This window comes from Pseudophryne corroboree, chromosome 3 (genome assembly GCF_028390025.1).
Source record: "Pseudophryne corroboree isolate aPseCor3 chromosome 3, aPseCor3.hap2, whole genome shotgun sequence".
In the NCBI taxonomy this organism is placed as follows: Eukaryota; Metazoa; Chordata; class Amphibia; order Anura; family Myobatrachidae; genus Pseudophryne; species Pseudophryne corroboree.
In genome coordinates this window covers 732,662,695-732,682,828 of record NC_086446.1, presented here as the reverse complement: position 1 = coordinate 732,682,828, position 20,134 = coordinate 732,662,695, and the positions used below count along the sequence as shown (strand labels likewise).

Genomic DNA, 20,134 nt, shown 5'->3' with positions numbered 1-20,134 from the left:
TATTTGCCGGCTGGCATCTAAAATAAGTGCAATGTCCATTTCTGCCAGGAGAGGGTTATGGACTCGGCAGTGGACAGGAAATGCAGATTCTAAAAGGCACATTGAAGTTTTGCCTTATAAGGGTGAGGAGTTGTTCGGGGATGGTCTCTCGGACCTCGTTTCCACAGCAACAGCTGGGAAGTCTACATTTTTACCCCATGTTCCCTCACAGCCAAAGAAAGCACCGTATTATCAGGTACAGTCCTTTCGGCCCAATAAGGGCAAGCGGGTTAAAGGCGCGTCCTTTCTGCCCAGAGGCAGAGGTAGAGGGAAAAAGCTGCAGCATGCAGCCAGTTCCCAGGAGCAAAAGTCCTCCCCCGCTTCCTCTAAGTCCACGGCATGACGCTGGGGCTCCACAGGCGGAGCCAGGTACGGTGGGGGCCCGTCTCAAAAATTTCAGCGATCAGTGGGCTCGCTCACGGGTGGATCCCTGGATCTTTCAAGTAGTATCTCAGGGGTACAAGCTGGAATTCGAGACGTCTTCCCCCCCGCCGTTTCCTCAAATCTGCCTTGCCAACAACTCCCTCAGCCAGGGAGGCAGTGTTAGAGGCAATTCACAAGCTGTATTCCCAGCAGGTGATAGTAAAGGTGCCCCTACTTCAACAAGGACGGGGTTACTATTCCACAATGTTTGTGGTACCGAAACCGGACGGTTCGGTGAGACCCATTTTAAATTTGAAATCCTTGAACACGTATATAAAAAAATTCAAGTTCAAGATGGAATCGCTCAGGGCGGTTATTGCAAGCCTGGACGAGGGGGATTACATGGTATCACTGGACATCAATGATGCTTACCTGCATGTCCCCATTTACCTACCTCACCAGGAGTACCTCAGATTTGTGGTACAGGATTGTCATTACCAATTCCAGACGTTGCCGTTCGGTCTATCCACGGCTCCGAGGGTCTTTACCAAGGTAATGGCCGAAATGATGATACTCCTTCGAAAGAAGGGAGTTTTAATTATCCCGTACTTGGACGATCTCCTGATAAAGGCGAGGTCCAGGGAGAAGTTGTTGGTCGGGGTAGCACTATCTCGGGAGGTGCTACAACAGCATGGCTGGATTCTAAATATCCCAAAGTCACAGCTGGTCCCTACGACACGTCTACTGTTCCTGGGGATGGTTCTGGACACAGAACAGAAAAAAGTGTTTCTCCCGGAGGAGAAGGCCAAGGAGCTGTCATCTCTAGTCAGAGGCCTCCTAAAACCAAAACAGGTGTCGGTGCATCACTGCACGCGGATCCTGGGAAAGATGGTAGCTTCCTACGAAGCAATTCCATTCGGCAGGTTCCATGCAAGAACCTTTCAGTGGGACCTGTTGGACAAGTGGTCTGGATCGCATCTTCAGATGCATCGACTGATAACCCTGTCTCCAAGGACCAGGGTGTCTCTGCTGTGGTGGCTGCAGAGTGCTCATCTTCAAGAGGGCCGCAGATTCGGCATACAGGACTGGGTCCTGGTGACTACGGATGCCAGCCTTCGAGGCTGGGGGGCAGTCACACAGGGAAGAAACTTCCAAGGACTATGGTCAAGTCAGGAGACTTCCCTGCACATAAATATTCTGGAACTGAGGGCTATTTACAATGCCCTAAGTCAGGCAAAACCCCTGCTTCAAAACCAGCCGGTACTGATCCAGTCAGACAACATCACGGCGGTCGCCCATGTAAACCGACAGGGCGGCACGAGAAGCAGGACCGCGATGGCAGAAGCCACAAGGATTCTCCGATGGGCGGAAAATCACGTGTTAGCACTGTCAGCAGTGTTCATTCTGGGAGTGGACAACAGGGAAGCAGACTTCCTCAGCAGGCACGACCTCCACCCGGGAGAGTGGGGACTTCATCCAGAAGTCTTCCAACTGATTGTAAACCGTTGGGAAAGGCCACAGGTGGACATGATGGCGTCCCGCCTAAACAAAAAGCTAGAAAAATATTGCGCCAGGTCAAGAGACCCGCAGGCGATAGCTATGGACGCTCTAGTGACACCGTGGGTGTACCGGTCGGTTTATGTGTTCCCTCCTCTTCCTCTCATACCAAAGGTACTGAGGATAATAAGGAAAAGAGGAGTAAGAACTATACTCATTGTTCCGGATTGGCCAAGAAGAGCTTGGTACCCGGAACTTCAAGAAATGATCTCAGAGGACCCATGGCCTCTGCCGCTCAGACAGGACCTGCTGCAGCAGGGGCCCTGTCTGTTCCAAGACTTACCGCGGCTGCGTTTGACGGCATGGCTGTTGAACACCGGATCCTGAAGGAAAAGGGCATTCCGGAGGAAGTCATTCCTACGCTGATTAAAGCTAGGAAAGAAGTAACCGCAAACCATTATCACCGCATATGGCGAAAATATGTTGCGTGGTGTGAGGCCAGGAAGGCCCCAACGGAAGAATTTCAGCTGGGCCGTTTCCTACAGTCAGGGGTGACTATGTGCCTAAAATTGGGTTCCATTAAGGTCCAGATTTCGGCTCTCTCGATTTTCTTCCAGAGAGAACTGGCTTCACTACCTGAAGTTCAAACTTTTGTTAAGGGAGTGCTGCATATTCAGCCCCCTTTTGTGCCTCCAGTGGCACCTTGGGATCTCAACGTGGTGTTGGATTTCCTAAAGTCACATTGGTTTGAGCCACTTAAAACCGTGGAATTGAAGTATCTCACGTGGAAAGTGGTCATGTTGTTGGCCTTGGCTTCGGCCAGGCGTGTATCAGAATTGGCGGCTTTGTCATGTAAAAGCCCTTATCTGATTTTCCATATGGATAGGGCAGAATTGAGGACTCGTCCCCAATTTATCCCTAAGGTGGTATCAGCCTTTCATCTGAACCAACCTATCGTGGTGCCTGCGGCTACTAAAGACTTGGAGGCTTCCAAGTTGTTGGACGTAGTCAGGGCCCTGAAAATTTATGTTTCCAGGACAGCTGGAGTCAGAAAGACTGACTCGCTATTTATCCTGTATGCGCCCAACAAGTTGGGTGCACCTGCTTCAAAGCAGACTATTGCTCGCTGGATCTGTAGTACGATTCAGCTTGCACATTCTGCGGCTGGACTGCCGCATCCTAAATCAGTGAAAGCCCATTCCACGAGGAAGGTGGGCTCCACTTGGGCGGCTGCCCGAGGGGTCTCGGCTCTACAACTTTGCCGAGCAGCTACTTGGTCGGGGTCAAACACATTTGCTAAATTCTACAAGTTTGACACCCTGGCTGAGGAGGACCTAGAGTTTGCCCATTCGGTGCTGCAGAGTCATCCGCACTCTCCCGCCCGTTTGGGAGCTTTGGTATAATCCCCATGGTCCTTACGGAGTCCCAGCATCCACTTAGGACGTCAGAGAAAATAAAAATTTACTCACCGGTAATTCTATTTCTCGTAGTCCGTAGTGGATGCTGGGCGCCCATCCCAAGTGCAGATTGTCTGCAATACTTGTATATAGTTATTGTTTAACTAAAGAGTTATTGTTGAGCCATCTGTTGAGAGGCTCAGTTGTTATCATGCTGTTAACTGGATATGGTATCACGAGTTATACGGTGTGATTGGTGTGGCTGGTATGAGTCTTACCCGGGATTCAAAATCCTTCCTTATTGTGTCAGCTCTTCCGAGCACAGTATCCTAACTGAAGTCTGGAGGAGGGTCATAGTGGGAGGAGCCAGTGCACACCAGTAGTCTAAAGCTTTCTTTTAGTTGTGCCCAGTCTCCTGCGGAGCCGCTATTCCCCATGGTCCTTACGGAGTCCCAGCATCCACTACGGACTACGAGAAATAGAATTACCGGTGAGTAAATTCTTATTTTTTTTGGGTGTCGTTTTCATTGTAAAGTGACGGGGAACCCCAATTAGTGCACCGTGTCCGCTCGCTTCGCTCGCCATGCTTCAGACAAGGTGCCTCGGCCTGCTACCGCTGCGCTCGACACAGGTTACTATTCCCAATCGTAGTCCGCATGGATGGTAAAGTATGAAAAAGTTTCAAAATGAAGAATTTTTTTTTTTAAACGCGTCAACCTTTTTCCATGTCGATCTAGTACATGTCGACCAATAGTGGTCGACTAATGACTGTCAACCTTAGTGTGGTTGACCTAATGACCGTACCCCGTACATAGGGGGTCATTCCGAGTTGATTGCTCGCTGCCGATTTTAGCATCAAAGCGATCAGGTAAAAAAAGGGCAAAACTGCGCATGCATATGCACCGCATTGTGCAGGCGCGATGTACGGGTACAAAGAGGTTCGGTGCTGGGCGATGGATTTAGCAAAGAATCCGACACAGCCGAACGCAAGGCGATTGACAGGAAGAGGGTGTTTATGGGTGTCAACTGACCGTTTTCTGGGAGTGTTTGGAAAAACGCGGACGTATCCAAGCGTTTGCAGGGCGGGTGTCTGACATCAGTTCCGGGCCCGGACAGGCTGAAGTGAATGCAAGGGCTGAGTAAGTCCAGAGCTACTCGGAAACGGCAAAAAACGTTTTCGTCCCGCTCTGCTGCACACGCGTTCACACACTTTCAAAACGAAAATACACCCCCCTGTGGGCGGCGACTATGCGTTTGTACGGCTGCTAAAAGTAGCTAGCGAGCGATCAACTCGGAATGACCCCCATACTGCAGGTGTGCACAGTTAAGGTTTAGCAGCTGTGCTGTGTATGTATCCTGATATTTATCTCTCCGGTCCTTGCAAGGGCTCAATTTATAAAGGAAAAGCAATAATAGTTTTCTCTCTCTGTTGGAAGTACAGTATCGATTGCAGAATGTTTACTAGACCAGGTCCCCCGGCCATTATCTGTGAGTTGTGGAAGTAATCTATTTATCTTGCGGGCAGAATTTGGTAGGATGTAATGAAGTATGTCCGGTTCTGTGCATTCACCACTTTTACGCACAGACGACAGTGAAGGCCTGATTCTGAGGGGTAAATTTACGAAGATGGGAGTTCTATTTAAGATGAGATGTTGCCCATAGCAACCAATCAGATTCTACTTCTCATTTATCTAGCACCTTCTAGAAGATAATACCTGCAATCTGATCGGTTGCTATGGGCAACATCCCATCCTTAATAGAACTGCCATCTTAGTAAATTTACCCCCGAGTCGGACACAGTGGAGTGATATTTACAAACGTGTATGGGTCTGACTTCCACCGCACGTGCTTCCCGATTTTGTTAGCGCAGAGTCGCAGTGTGTATGCAGACACACGGTAGCAGAAATGTTTTTCCACGGACGATGACTGGAAGGTAACGGGTGTGGTTCTATAGATCAGTATATACAGTATATACAGTAAATAGTCAATAGGTCGACCCCAAAACGTCGATACGGTCAAAAGGTTGACACAAAAAAGGTTGACACTTTTTTTTAAAATGCTTTTGGGGTGTCATTTTGTATGTTTCATCATATTTGATCCCAGTTAGTGTATTGTGTACCCTCGCGAGGATTGCTTTGCTTGCCAATCTTAGTCCACGTGGATGGTAAATGAAGAAAAAGTTGAATAAAAAAAAAACCTTGTGTAGACCATTTTGAACCTGTCAAACCTAGACACAGTCGACCTTTTTACCTGTTGAACTATTGCATGTTGACCGTATGGAGTCGGCCCTTTTCACTGCCTAACTAGACACTGTCGATCCACTGTGTGGAACCCGAGGTAACGGGGCATGGCTAAAAAAAACCACAGGACTGTTGCACTTTATGGGAGTGTTAGAGGCGTGTCGCTGATAGCGGTGGCTTACAGAGACGCATAGGAGACTCGGGAGATGTACTCCATCCAGCAGTTATAAAAGTGGAGAGGTTGTCCATGGCAACCAATCAGCATTAATGTTACATTTATAATTTGCATACTGTAAAATTATACAGAGCAGCTGATTGGTTGCCATGAGCAACTTCTTCACGGCTCACTTCTCCACACTTTTCACTGCTTAGTGCATCTCTCCCAATAAAAGAGAAACTGCACCATAGGGCTGACTGTGGACATATGTAGATGTGACCGATGGTGGCATCAAAACAAGCGCCAGATGGTAATGCAGCATCTGCAGACGCTGACAGTGGACGTCATTGCACATTTGGACAGACGGATGTATGCTAGGGACGGGCTCTGTTGCTGCATTAGCATGAAGTCGCAAACCAGCTTGCGACAAAAGACACAAAGACATCCGTGACTGCGCCCGACCCTCAGCCAGGCCCCAAGAACAGATGCAGCGCTGTAGAAAGAAACGTTTGATGAGTCAGGAAAGGCTATTAGTAATGACACACAAAGTGTTAAATGTGCTTGAATGTAACAGGAACTTCACTATATAATAAGAAGCAAGCTTCCTGTATTTGAATGTTTGCATTTAGCATACGGTCGCTGCTATCATGCTAAGAGAATGTGCGCTGTTTATTTCAAGATCACGAAAGAGCCGTAAAGCCGACGTAAACTCCGGCGACAAGAAGATCCCAAATGGAATCCTGGAAGAACAAGGTAAAATGATAGACACGATATTTGTTTTTACATTGGTGCATTGCATTGCGGTATGCTACCTGCATTACATACAGAAAATATTGTGGTCTATGTATATTACTAACAGCAAGGTCAATCATATAACAAGCTGTACAATAAAGATGTGCATATAAATGGTATTCAGCAAGGTACACTGGGCTGGCTGGCGGGGGTGGGGATTGTTGGGGGGGGGGGAAGGGGGCACATTGGGGTACAGAAAATATTTTTTACAGTTAATCTTACCACCAAAATGTTTTAATATTGTGCTGATTTCATCTGTAAGAGGATATCATATAGGGGCAGATGTCTTAAGCCTGAAAGTAGGGATAAAGAAGGGATAAAGTAGTGATAAGGGCAAGGTGATAACACACCAGCCAATCAGCTCCTGTCATTTTTCAAATCCGTAATGATTGGCTGGTGCGTTATCACTTTGCGCTTATCACTGGTTTATCACTTCTTTATCCCTTCTCCGCGTTAATACATCTGCCCCAGTGTATTCTGTGCAAAATGGGTGAGAACACAACTAAGGGTGGACCTGGAGTCCGGCGGCAATATTATTATTATTATTATTATATTTAATTACCTACAAAGTTTTCCAAACAGTGGAAACCACCCCTGCTTACTGTTTGCCCGTGAGCGGGACTACCAAATCAGTCCAACTGGAAGGATAATTGCTTACCGGGCAGAGTCTCTCCAGTGCTACCACTCCTGCTCCACACCAATGCTCTCCGTACTCTAGATCAGTAGGGAGCGCTGAGGTGGAGCAGGGGGGGCTGGCTGTAGGGAGCATTGGGGCTGCTCACTGAGCCGATTACACTACTTGTTGCACTATTTATGGGATTTGTGGATGGATTCGAGCGTTATATCGAGAAGGGTCAATTCACCCATGGGAATATTCAAAACCAAATTTTTCTCCTGGTGACAGATTCTTTTTACGACAATATAGAGTGTGTTATAAAATAGTGTAAGTAGCACCGGGCCCTTATAGAGACACCTCATGTAATTGCCATATGTATTGTACCAATATATTGTATTATGGGGGTAATTCCAAGTTGATCGCAGCAGGAATTTTTTTAGCAGTTGGGCAAAACCATGTGCACTGCAGGGGAGGCAGATTTAACATGTGCAGAGAGAGTTAGATTTGGGTGTGGTGTGTTCAATCTGCAATCTAATTTGCAGTGTAAAAATAAAGCAGCCAGTATTTACCCTGCACAGAAACAAAATAACCCACCCAAATCTAACTCTCTCTGCACATGTTATATCTGCACCCCCTGCAGTGCACATGGTTTTGCCCAACTGCTAACAAAATTCCTGCTGCGAACAACTTGGAATAACCCCCTATGATCACAGTATTTCAGTATGATTCTATTCTACCCACAATCATATAACCGGAATGGAAGCCTGTGGGGGTCCAGTTGTTGTAGATTCCGTGTTTCAGCATTTATGATTCAGCAGGAAATAGGAGTAGGACAGGAAATGCAGAACTTCCTTATTCCAGGGAAAATTCTCATTTCTGAGTGAGTTTTAGTCATCTCCGCCGGCACGAACTGTAGCGGTTATTTTCTAAAGAGAAGCTCGTGGAGAATAGTATTAGCGGGGAGATGAAACACTTGACGCCTGTAGTCTGAGCTGTACATGCTGTGAAGATGAACTGTAAAATGTATGTCAGATTTCTTTTCCAACTGTGTATGTGATCGGTAGCTACAGTGTACAAAGAATAAGACCTCTTTGTAGGGCTTTGATTGGAATATTGGGCTGTCTCATAGCTCACACCACCCAGTATAAAAAGAAAATGAAACTTCGGGGCACTTCTGGTTAAAATCTCAATCTCTCGGTTTTGTCAACCCCAATTTACAGAACCTCATTCCTGCTTGGATGTGGCTCTGGAAGCATACCATTACCAGTCTAAGCGAGGTTATAAAAAAAAATAAAAGCTTTATCAATTGCAAATAGTGTTAATCCGGAATAGGAAAGCGAAACAACGCACTCACTATGTCATATGCCAATTGAGCCTTGCAGGAAGAAATAATCCTTCCTCACCTTCAAATGGCAATTGGATAATCACCGTGGACCAATAAGGTCCACTACTAATTACTGGTATAGATAGAAAGGTATCTAATACATTTTTATTTACGTTAGTGAATTGTAAACAAGTCACAGCACATCTCATGTAAGAATCCCCACAGATTTACCCCAGTTACAGTAAAGAATCCTTCCCTATGTAGATGGTAAAATCATCTTGCTGTCAATTTACAGGTGACATCACCTTGTCAAATCATGGGCTTGGGTACAGAAAGTTCATTAGACAAATATGTGTATTGACCTTGGCTATATTAATACTTATTAATTAGATCACCTCTCAAGTGAATGCTTGCAAGTAAACAAATCTAGTTTCTCTGACCTATAATTTTCTGCCGTGAAAATTCGGACAGTACCGTGAGAATGGGTGCAGCTGGAGACGTACCACAGTAACATGTTTAATGCACAAGTCTCAAGACTGTCATTAAATAAGCATCACATTTATATATGGATGGTATTCAATTCTTTCTCCCCCTTCCACACTCGTTCTGTTTCTGCTGACTGGCGTGTTATCATCATTTCAGCTTGCTACCCCTGGGGATAGCGAGGCGCCCTAACCCGTTACGCAGCTAAACCTGATTACTATGGGTGTGATATGCGTGATAATGGGAATCGCTTTAGAAAGGAGATTGGGCGTGATATGTCATTTGAATCTCCCCCATAGTGTTTTCTGACCTGCTTTGTTACAGATCCTTTTTGACAGCCTAAAGTATTATATTTTAATTGTGTTACCCTCACTGTGCTCGCCATTAAGTTTTTTTGACTATTACTGGGATGGGTTACCAAATACCAATAGGCAACACAGGCAAACACTAATGCGGCCCATGAAGCTAATCTCCGTTATGCTGACGCTGCTCCGATGATACCCGATGATCACCAATTTGTCAGTGGATTGGCAAAATCCTACATGTTAAAAATGGGTGGTCTTCTGTATGCCGAATGTCGGGATCCCGGCGCACAGTATACCGGCGCCGGAATCCCGACACCCGGCATACCGACAACTATTCTCCCTCGTGGGGGTCCACGACCCCCCTGGAGGGAGAATAAAACTGTGTCGCGCGTAGCGCGCCCACAAGGGGCTCCTTTGCTCTCACCACGCTGTCGGTATGCCGGCGGTCGGGCTCCCGGCGCCGGTATGCTGGTCGCCGGGAGCCCGAGCGCCGGCATACCATACTACACCCGTTAAAAATCCCCGACTCGCCAATTCTGATCATTGTTAGGTCATAATAAGTGAATCGAGGATTTACAATATGTTGGATTTGCTAATGCCCTGACTCAGGCACCCGGAGAACGGGGAATTATAGTAATTAATCGTTGATGTATGGGCCCCATTACTCATAGGCACAAAACGACCAGACACCCAGATTAGTCGTTTGGAAACTGAGTGGAATTCACCAATGTCTCTTGCAGATGAATTCAACATTTCTGTTTTTAAAATCTAAAGAACTTTGGCCCAAATGTATTAAGCCTTAAAAAGTGATACAGTGGGGACGGATAAAGTGATAGATGATCAGCCAATCAGCTACTAACTGTCATGTTTCAAACACAGCCTGTGACATGGCAGTTAGGAGCTGATTGGCTGGTCATTTATCTCACTTTATCTGTCTCCACTTTATCACTTTTTAAGGCTTACTACATTTGGGCCATAATACTCACTAACGTTCGAGGCTTTGCTATTTATTTGCTATTCCGTTTCCACTGCTAAAAATATATATCATTCTATCATCACAAAATAGTTCTAGAGAATCTGTAGATTTTCTTTTTTTAATGAGTAACATATGATGCATCCTTATAATAATGTCCCATGGGTAACATTTAGTAATGCAAGCAAGAATTTGTTTATTTTAGTGTAAACAAATATGTTAATATTCTAATTACAAAAAAAATATTATCATTAATTTGACCACGCTAACACTTGGCAATTGTATTCCTTAATTCATTAACGTCGGAAATACGTTTATTAGTAGTTTTTAAGTTCTTTGGTGAAAAATGATGTTACATGCCATGATGCTTTTGCCAGCACAGCAGCTGTGTGTGGTAAGAAAATCCGGGATGCGGTCATGTGACCGGCGCTCGGGATCCCGGCAGTCACCATGCTGACGCCGGAATTCCGAGAGCTCAAAATGCCAACCGACGGAATGCCGACACACAGGTTCTTTTCCCACGACACCCATAGAGTGGGAATAGAACCTGTGGTGAGTGCAGCGAGCCCGCAAGGGGCTTTGTTGCGCTCGCCCCCCCTCCCCGCCGGCATTCTGCTGGAGGGATCCCGGGGTCAGTTTGCCGACCTCCGGCAGCCGGCAACACGATCCCAACGTACTAACCAACACAACTGTATGGAAACCTTTACTATGGTGAAATCATTTGTCTTGGATTTCCATTTAATTTTGCATATTCAAACGCATGCTCTTGTGTACAGAATGACTAAGGGGGAGATTTATCAAAATTTGGAGAGAGATAAAGTACCAACCAAACCGCTCCAGACTATCATTTTTAAAACACAGCCTGTAAAATGACTGTTAGAAGCTGATTGGTTGGTACTTTGGGGGTAATTCAGACTGGAACTGGATCGCTGCAATGGCAGTGATCGCAGTCTGAAGCCAGGGCGCACTGCGCGTGTGCACCCCAGGAGGCCCAGTGAGCTGCTAACAGCATCTCAGGGTTGCGATCGCCTCTGCCTGTCAATCATGCAGAGGCGGTCACGGGGCGGGAGGGGCTGTTCCAACGGCATTAGAACGCCGTTGGCGGGGCGCGGTCTGGTCAATGCAGGTGTGTCCGGACCGTTGCTGGGGCGGGCCGCGTCAGCTGCTCGACCTCACACACAGCCGATGGGACCCGGGACACGGCGGGTAGCCGCCTGCCAGTGCAGCTATGCTGCGCAGGCAGGGAGCTGCTCGGCGGGTGCAATAGCATTGCCGCCGTGCAATGCTTTTGCATCCGAGCGGGGGAGGCAGGGCCTGACATGCGGAGCGGATTAGCCCTGTGCTGGGCGTCCCTCCGTGTGTCAGAGTAAGTGATTGTAGATGTGCTAAATTTAGCACATCAACGATCAGGTCTGAATTACCCCCCTTATCTCTTTCCCCTTTATCTCTCTCCAACCTTTAGTATTGCATATTGTGTCTGTCCATCACTTGGACCTCAATGGTAATTCTCAGATGTACTTGTTCTTGATTTCCGGGGACTGAAGAATTAGGGGTCTATGGGGGAGATGTACTAAGCCTCCGAGAGAGATAAAGTAGAGACAGATAAAGTACCAATCAGCTCCTGACCCATATTTCAAATTTAGCCTGTAACATGGCAATTAGGAGCTGATTGACTGGTACTTTATCTCATCCAGTTTATATTTCTACAAGGCTTAATACATAGACCCCTTAGGGGCAAATTTATTAAGCCCTGGTGAGAGATAAAGCGGACGGAGATAAACTTCCAACCAATCAGCTCCCAACTGTCAGCATTCAAACATAGCCTGTAAAATGGCAATTAGGAGATGACTGGCTGGTACTTTATCTCTGTCCGCTTTAAGCGTCACAGTGTGGGGGGGGAATCCCTTTTCTGTGTAACCAGACCCGTCCTATGCAGTACCTGTGTTGGGTGACAATAGACTGAGAGGTACATTTACTAAGCAGTGATAAGAGCGGAGAAGTGAGCCAGTGGAGAAATTTCCCCATCAACCAATCAGCAGCTCTGTATCATTTTATAGTATGCAAATTATAGATGTTACTTCAGTGCTGATTGGTTGCCATGGGCAACTTCTCCACTGGCTCACTTCTCCGCTCTTATCACTACTTAGTAAATGTACCCCTTAGTGAGTATTTTTTTTTTTTTTTAGTGTTGGGAATTGGATGATTATACATCCGCTGATCTCACTAATGTTTGACATCAAGCTTCCAGTCGTACTGTAGTAACGTTAAGTATCTCCCCTGTTCTGATTTCTTTCTGTTATCTAAATATCCCACTTAATTAATTTGCAATTACAATTACACTTAGAGTCTGCAGAAAAAGAGCACTTGTGCTGTACGTCTTGTAAGCATTGAAATATAAGGACAAACATTTCCAGGGGCAAATATCTAAACCGGGGGAAATGCCAGGGATTACAAGAAGGGAGGGCGGCTTCAAAGTGCTGGGGCCCAGGCTTGCTTGGAGGCCATAGACTGCCCCCCCCCCCCCCCCCCACAGAAAAAAGAGGCATAGCCACTCACCCAAAATGTTGTGGCAACATGGCATCCACTGATGGGGTCCGAAATTCATGCTTCCTTAATACCAGGGCCATACACTCAGAGCCGGCCCTAACCAATATGATGCCCTAGGCAAGGTTTTGGCTGGTGCCCCCTAGCACCGCCACTAGTTCTGCAGGAGATGCCTGGCATGAGTCAGCAGGCAGCTCTGCTACCGTCGGGCGCTTTCTGTTTATGAAAATGCATCTTATTTGCATTACTATGTGGCTAGGATGCACAAGCAGCTTCTGCTGATTAAAATGATATGTTGCATGCCTATATCTGTGTGCAACTGCGGCTATATCTGCATACGAAATGCTAAACTTACAGTGATTTTCAGGAATACACTGCAACGTAGCATTTCATATACAGATACAGCCGCAGTCACACACAGAATATAGGCATGCTGCATATCATTTTAATCAGCAAAAGCTGCTGGTGCTCCTAAGCATACCAAATGCCATAGGCACTTGCCTAGTTTGCCTATGCCTAAGGCCGGCTCTGCTGACACTTCTCATGATGGCCCTGAGGATAAATGAGAACTAGGCCTTTCCTTTGCACCAGTTGATTACTTAAACCATTTAAATATAGATACCTTTTAGATACCACCTTGCTGTGTCTTTAATTAAATCATGCCTGACTGAAACTCACTGTCTTCAATAAATAATTAAAAAAATGCATACCTGTACTTCAGATGCCCCGTTCTCTGTCATTAATTACAAAAATAATTCATCCCTTGCCTACAAATACCCCCTACCTACTATTATTAGTTGACACTGTGAATCCATAGTTACCAGGCAGCCCCTTTACTACCATTAATACATTAATTAACTCCTTGTTGTACCATATAAATAAAGGTGAAGAAGAAGCAGACGACAACTCATGCCGATCTTGCAGTCTTTCCCCCCACACCTAGGCCAAACCATCTGTGAATTCCTATCTCCAGGTGCCGGTTAGTTTGTGACCCTTTCCCCGCCACTACTTAATTAAGCGTTTTTTAGTGCTGTAATTGTCAGGATGGGTTTCTGTTCTAGTAATAATCTTCATTGTCAGTGTCCTCGCAAAAAAATCATCTGTGATATGTGTTGATATGATCTCATTTTTTTACTTTACCCAGGTATTGGCAAATATTATTGCACATAATATTTGTGGGCCTTCTTTTAGAACCTCTATGAAATAGGACACTGTACATTATTTCCATACAGAAATTCCCTAATACAAACCCCAGTATGTTGTGCATCAATTGGAGCACATGAATGTAGGAATGATATAAAGGTTTACTGTAATTATATCTGCGGATGTAACCAGATACAGAAAATAGCAGAACAAGAAATCTTGTGACATTTGGATGGAATAATTATCCTCATCTGTCTTGGAATCGTTAGCATTGCGTTGCCTGCGTGTGGTGCATCCTGTTTTAGTAATTATTATTCAGTGGTAGGGCATTAACATTTTCAGAAGCTTGCGATAATGACTTGTAAACTGTAATATGTCGGCTAATCAGATCTAATGATTTCATCTGTTCACTTTTGAGTCATTCCCGGGTCCTGACAGCGTGTTGTACAACAGTAGCAGTTCCCTAATGGAGAGTACTGTCCTGAGACTCTTATGCTGCTTTCACATCGCAAAACCTGCTTTTGAAATGGTATTTGAAACGGTTCTTAAAACGGGTCTGAGCAGTTAAACCCCTTTCACATCTCATGTTGTAACCAGTAAATTACCATTTCATTCCCGTTTTGGTACCTTTCACACTGAACCCGTTTCACCCATAGAAAACAGTGGTTGTCATTATAAATGGACTTTTCTGGCCCACACATTATTATTAATCACTAATTAATTCATTATTAATAATTTGGATAGTCGTACGATGGAACCCAGCAGCTTGAAGCATATCTATTTTTATTAGATGGGATTAGGTACTTGGTTTGTCTTTTTTGGAGGCACAAGTATTATTTATATTTCTCTATCGTCCTAGTGGATGCTGGGGTTCCTGAAAGGACCATGGGGAATAGCGGCTCCGCAGGAGACAGGGCACAAAAAGTAAAGCTTTTCCAGATCAGGTGGTGTGCACTGGCTCCTCCCCCTATGACCCTCCTCCAGACTCCAGTTAGATTTTTGTGCCCGGCCGAGAAGGGTGCAATCTAGGTGGCTCTCCTAAAGAGCTGCTTAGAAAAAGTTTAGCTTAGGTTTTTTATTTTACAGTGAGTCCTGCTGGCAACAGGATCACTGCAACGAGGGACTGAGGGGAGAAGAAGTGAACTCACCTGCGTGCAGGATGGATTGGCTTCTTGGCTACTGGACATCAGCTCCAGAGGGACGATCACAGGTACAGCCTGGATGGTCACCGGAGCCGCGCCGCCGGCCCCCTTGCAGATGCTGAAGTCAGAAGAGGTCCAGAATCGGCGGCTGAAGACTCCTGCAGTCTTCTAAAGGTAGCGCACAGCACTGCAGCTGTGCGCCATTTTCCTCTCAGCACACTTCACACGCAGTCACTGAGGGTGCAGGGCGCTGGGGGGGGGCGCCCTGGGAGGCAAATGTAACCTATATAAAGGCTAAAAATACCTCACATATAGCCCCCAGAGGCTATATGGAGATATTTAACCCCTGCCTGGATTCACTAAATAGCGGGAGACGAGCCCGCCGGAAAAGGGGCGGGGCCTATCTCCTCAGCACACGGCGCCATTTCCTCTCACAGCTCCGCTGGTCAGGACGGCTCCCAGGTCTCTCCCCTGCACTGCACTACAGAAACAGGGTAAAACAGAGAGGGGGGGCAAATTTATGGCGATATTTTGATATATATAAAGCAGCTATAAGGGAGCACTTATTATAAGGCTATCCCTGTTATATATAGCGCTTTTGGTGTGTGCTGGCAAACTCTCCCTCTGTCTCCCCAAAGGGCTAGTGGGTCCTGTCTTCGTTAGGAGCATTCCCTGTGTGTCTGCTGTGTGTCGGTACGTGTGTGTCGACATGTATGAGGACGATATTGGTGTGGAGGCGGAGCAATTGCCAAATATGAGGATGTCACCCCCTAGGGAGTCGACACCAGAATGGATGCCTTTATTTATGGAACTACGGGATAGTGTCAACACGCTAAAGCAGTCGTTTGACGACATGAGACGGCCGGACAATCAATTAGTGCCTGTCCAGGCGACTCAAACACCGTCAGGGGCTGTGAAACGCCCTTTGCCTCAGTCGGTCGACACAGACCCAGACACAGGCACTGACTCCAGTGGTGACGGTGACGAATCAACCGTATTTTCCAGTAGGGCCACACGTTATATGATTTTGGCAATGAAGGAGGCGTTACATTTAGCTGATACTACAGGTACCACTAAACAGGGTATTATGTGGGGTGTGAAAAAACTACCTATAGTTTTTCCTGAATCAGAAGAATTAAATGACGTGTGTAATGAAGCGTGGGTTGCCCCTGATAAAAAGCTGATAATTTCAAAGAAATTATTGGCATTCTACCCTTTCCCGCCAGAGGTTAGGGAGCGCTGGGAAACACCTCCTAGGGTGGACAAGGCGCTAACACGCTTATCTAAACAAGTGGCGTTACCCTCTCCTGAGACGGCCGCACTTAAAGATCCATCAGATAGGAGGATGGAAAATGTCCAAAAAAGTATATACACACATGCAGGTGTTATACTACGACCAGCTATAGCGACTGCCTGGATGTGCAGTGCTGGGGTAGTTTGGTCAGAGTCCCTGATTGAAAATATTGATACCCTGGACAGGGACAATATTTTACTGTCGTTAGAACAAATAAAGGATGCATGAGGGATATCTGCACACTGGCATCACGGGTAAGTGCTATGTCCATTTCGGCCAGAAGAGCTTTATGGACGCGACAGTGGACAGGCGATGCGGATTCAAAACGACATATGGAAGTTTTGCCGTATAAAGGGGAGGAGTTATTTGGAGTCGGTCTATCAGATTTGGTGGCCACGGCTACAGCCGGGAAATCCACCTTTCTACCTCAAGTCACTCCCCAACAGAAAAAGGCACCGACTTTTCAACCGCAGCCCTTTCGTTCCTTTAAAAATAAGAGAGCAAAGGGCTATTCATATCTGCCACGAGGCAGAGGTCGAGGGAAGAGACAGCAACAGGCAGCTCCTTCCCAGGAACAGAAGCCTTCCCCGGCTTCTACAAAAGCCTCAGCATGACGCTGGGGCTTCTCAAGCGGACTCGGGGACGGTGGGTGGTCGTCTCAAAAATTACAGCGCGCAGTGGGCTCACTCGCAGGTAGATCCCTGGATCCTGCAGATAATATCTCAGGGGTACAGGTTGGAATTAGAGACAGATCCACCTCGCCGTTTCCTGAAGTCTGCTTTACCAACGTCCCCCTCCGAAAGGGAGACGGTTTTGGAAGCCATTCACAAGCTGTACTCTCAGCAGGTGATAGTCAAGGTACCTCTTCTACAACAAGGGAAGGGGTATTATTCCACTCTTTTTGTGGTACCGAAGCCGGATGGCTCGGTAAGGCCTATTCTAAATCTGAAGTCCTTGAACCTGTACATAAAGAAGTTCAAGTTCAAGATGGAGTCACTCAGAGCAGTGATAGCGAACCTGGAAGAGGGGGACTTTATGGTATCCTTGGACATCAAGGATGCGTATCTCCACGTTCCAATTTACCCCTCACACCAGGGGTACCTCAGGTTCGTTGTACAAAACTGTCACTATCAGTTTCAGACCCTGCCGTTCGGATTGTCCACGGCACCTCGGGTCTTTACAAAGGTAATGGCCGAGATGATGATTCTTCTTCGAAGAAAAGGCATATTAATTATCCCATACTTGGACGATCTCCTAATAAGGGCAAGGTCCAGAGAACAGCTAGAGATGGGATTAGCACTGTCTCAAGAAGTGCTAAAACAGCACGGGTGGATTCTGAATATTCCAAAATCCCAGTTAATGCCGACAACTCGTCTGCTGTTCCTAGGGATGATTCTGGACACGGTTCAGAAAAAGGTTTTTCTCCCGGAGGAAAAAGCCAAGGAGTTATCCGAGCTTGTCAGGAACCTCCTAAAACCAGGAAAGGTGTCTGTACATCAATGCACAAGAGTCCTGGGAAAAATGGCAGGGTCGCATCTTCAGATGCACCTGCGGATAACCCTGTCTCCAAGGACAAGGGTGTCTCTTCTGTGGTGGTTGCAGAGTGCTCATCTATTGGAGGGCCGCAGATTCGGCATACAGGATTGGATCCTGGTGACCACGGACGCCAGCCTGAGAGGCTGGGGAGCAGTCACACAAGGAAGAAACTTCCAGGGAGTATAGACGAGCCTGGAAACGTCTCTTCACATAAACATTCTGGAACTAAGAGCAATATACAATGCTCTAAGCCAGGCAGAACCTCTGCTTCAGGGAAAACCGGTGTTGATCCAGTCGGACAACATCACGGCAGTCGCCCATGTGAACAGACAGGGCGGCACAAGAAGCAGGAGTGCAATGGCAGAAGCTGCAAGGATTCTTCGCTGGGCAGAGAATCATGTGATAGCACTGTCAGCAGTGTTCATCCCGGGAGTGGACAACTGGGAAGCAGACTTCCTCAGCAGACACGATCTTCACCCGGGAGAGTGGGGACTTCATCCAGAAGTCTTCCACTTGCTGGTATCCCGTTGGGAAAGACCAATGGTGGACATGATGGCGTCTCGCCTCAACAAAAAACTGGACAGGTATTGCGCCAGGTCAAGAGATCCGCAGGCAATAGCTGTGGACGCGCTGGTAACGCCTTGGGTGTACCAGTCGGTGTATGTGTTTCCTCCTCTGCCTCTCATACCAAAAGTATTGAGAATTATACGGCAAAGAGGCGTAAGGACGATACTAGTGGTTCCGGATTGGCCAAGAAGGACTTGGTACCCGGAACTTCAAGAGATGATCACGGAAGATCCGTGGCCTCTACCTCTAAGGAGGGACTTGCTTCAGCAGGGTCCCTGTCTGTTTCAAGACTTACCGCGGCTGCGTTTGACGGCATGGCGGTTGAACGCCGGATCCTAAAGGAAAAAGGCATGCCGGAAGAAGTCATTCCTACTTTGATTAAAGCAAGGAAGGAAGTAACCGTGCAACATTATCACCGAATTTGGCGAAAATATGTTGCGTGGTGCGAAGATCGGAGTGCTCCGACGGAGGAATTTCAACTGGGTCGATTCCTACATTTCCTGCAATCAGGATTGTCTATGGGTCTCAAATTGGGATCTATTAAGGTTCAAATTTCGGCCCTGTCGATTTTCTTTCAAAAAGAATTGGCTTCAGTCCCTGAAGTCCAGACCTTTGTTAAGGGAGTGCTACATATACAGCCTCCTGTGGTGCCTCCAGTGGCACCGTGGGATCTCAATGTGGTTTTGGACTTTCTAAAATCTCATTGGTTGGAACCACTAAAGAAGGTGGATTTGAAATATCTCACATGGAAAGTGACCATGCTTCTAGCCCTGGCTTCGGCCAGGAGAGTGTCAGAACTGGCAGCTTTATCTTACAAAAGCCCATATCTGATTTTCCATTCGGACAGGGCAGAACTGCGGACTCGTCCGCATTTTCTCCCTAAGGTGGTGTCAGCATTTCATCTGAACCAGCCTATTGTAGTGCCTGCGGCTACAAGTGACTTGGAGGACTCCAAGTTACTGGACGTTGTCAGAGCATTAAAAATATATATTGCAAGGACAGCTGGAGTCAGAAAATCTGACTCGTTGTTTATATTGTATGCACCCAACAAGATGGGTGCTCCTGCGTCTAAGCAGACGATTGCTCGTTGGATCTGTAGCACAATCCAACTTGCACATTCTGTGGCAGGCCTGCCACAGCCTAAATCTGTAAAGGCCCACTCCACAAGGAAGGTGGGCTCATCTTGGGCGGCTGCCCGAGGGGTCTCGGCATTACAACTTTGCCGAGCAGCTACGTGGTCAGGGGAGAACACGTTTGTAAAATTTTACAAATTTGATACTCTGGCTAAGGAGGACCTGGAGTTCTCTCATTCGGTGCTGCAGAGTCATCCGCACTCTCCCGCCCGTTTGGGAGCTTTGGTATAATCCCCATGGTCCTTTCAGGAACCCCAGCATCCACTAGGACGATAGAGAAAATAAGATTTTACTTACCGATAAATCTATTTCTCGGAGTCCGTAGTGGATGCTGGGCGCCCATCCCAAGTGCGGATTATCTGCAATAATTGTACATAGTTATTGTTAACTAATTCGGGTTATTGTTGAAGGAAGCCATCTTTCAGAGGCTCCGCTGTTATCATACTGTTAACTGGGTTTAGATCACAAGTTGTACGGTGTGATTGGTGTGGCTGGTATGAGTCTTACCCGGGATTCAAAATCCTCCCTTATTGTGTACGCTCGTCCGGGCACAGTACCTAACTGGAGTCTGGAGGAGGGTCATAGGGGG

General features: G+C 46.8%; 1 protein-coding gene across 1 annotated transcript in view; it reads left to right on the top strand.

The window, feature by feature from the left end:
- Nucleotides 1-20,134, top strand: part of PTPRE (protein tyrosine phosphatase receptor type E) — a 297,445-nt gene that overhangs the window by 161,893 nt on the left and 115,418 nt on the right. Inside the window, exon 4 of the mRNA XM_063962220.1 lies at nt 6,373-6,446. Coding sequence (XP_063818290.1) covers nt 6,373-6,446 — 74 coding nt within the window. The remainder of the gene's footprint in view (nt 1-6,372; nt 6,447-20,134) is intronic.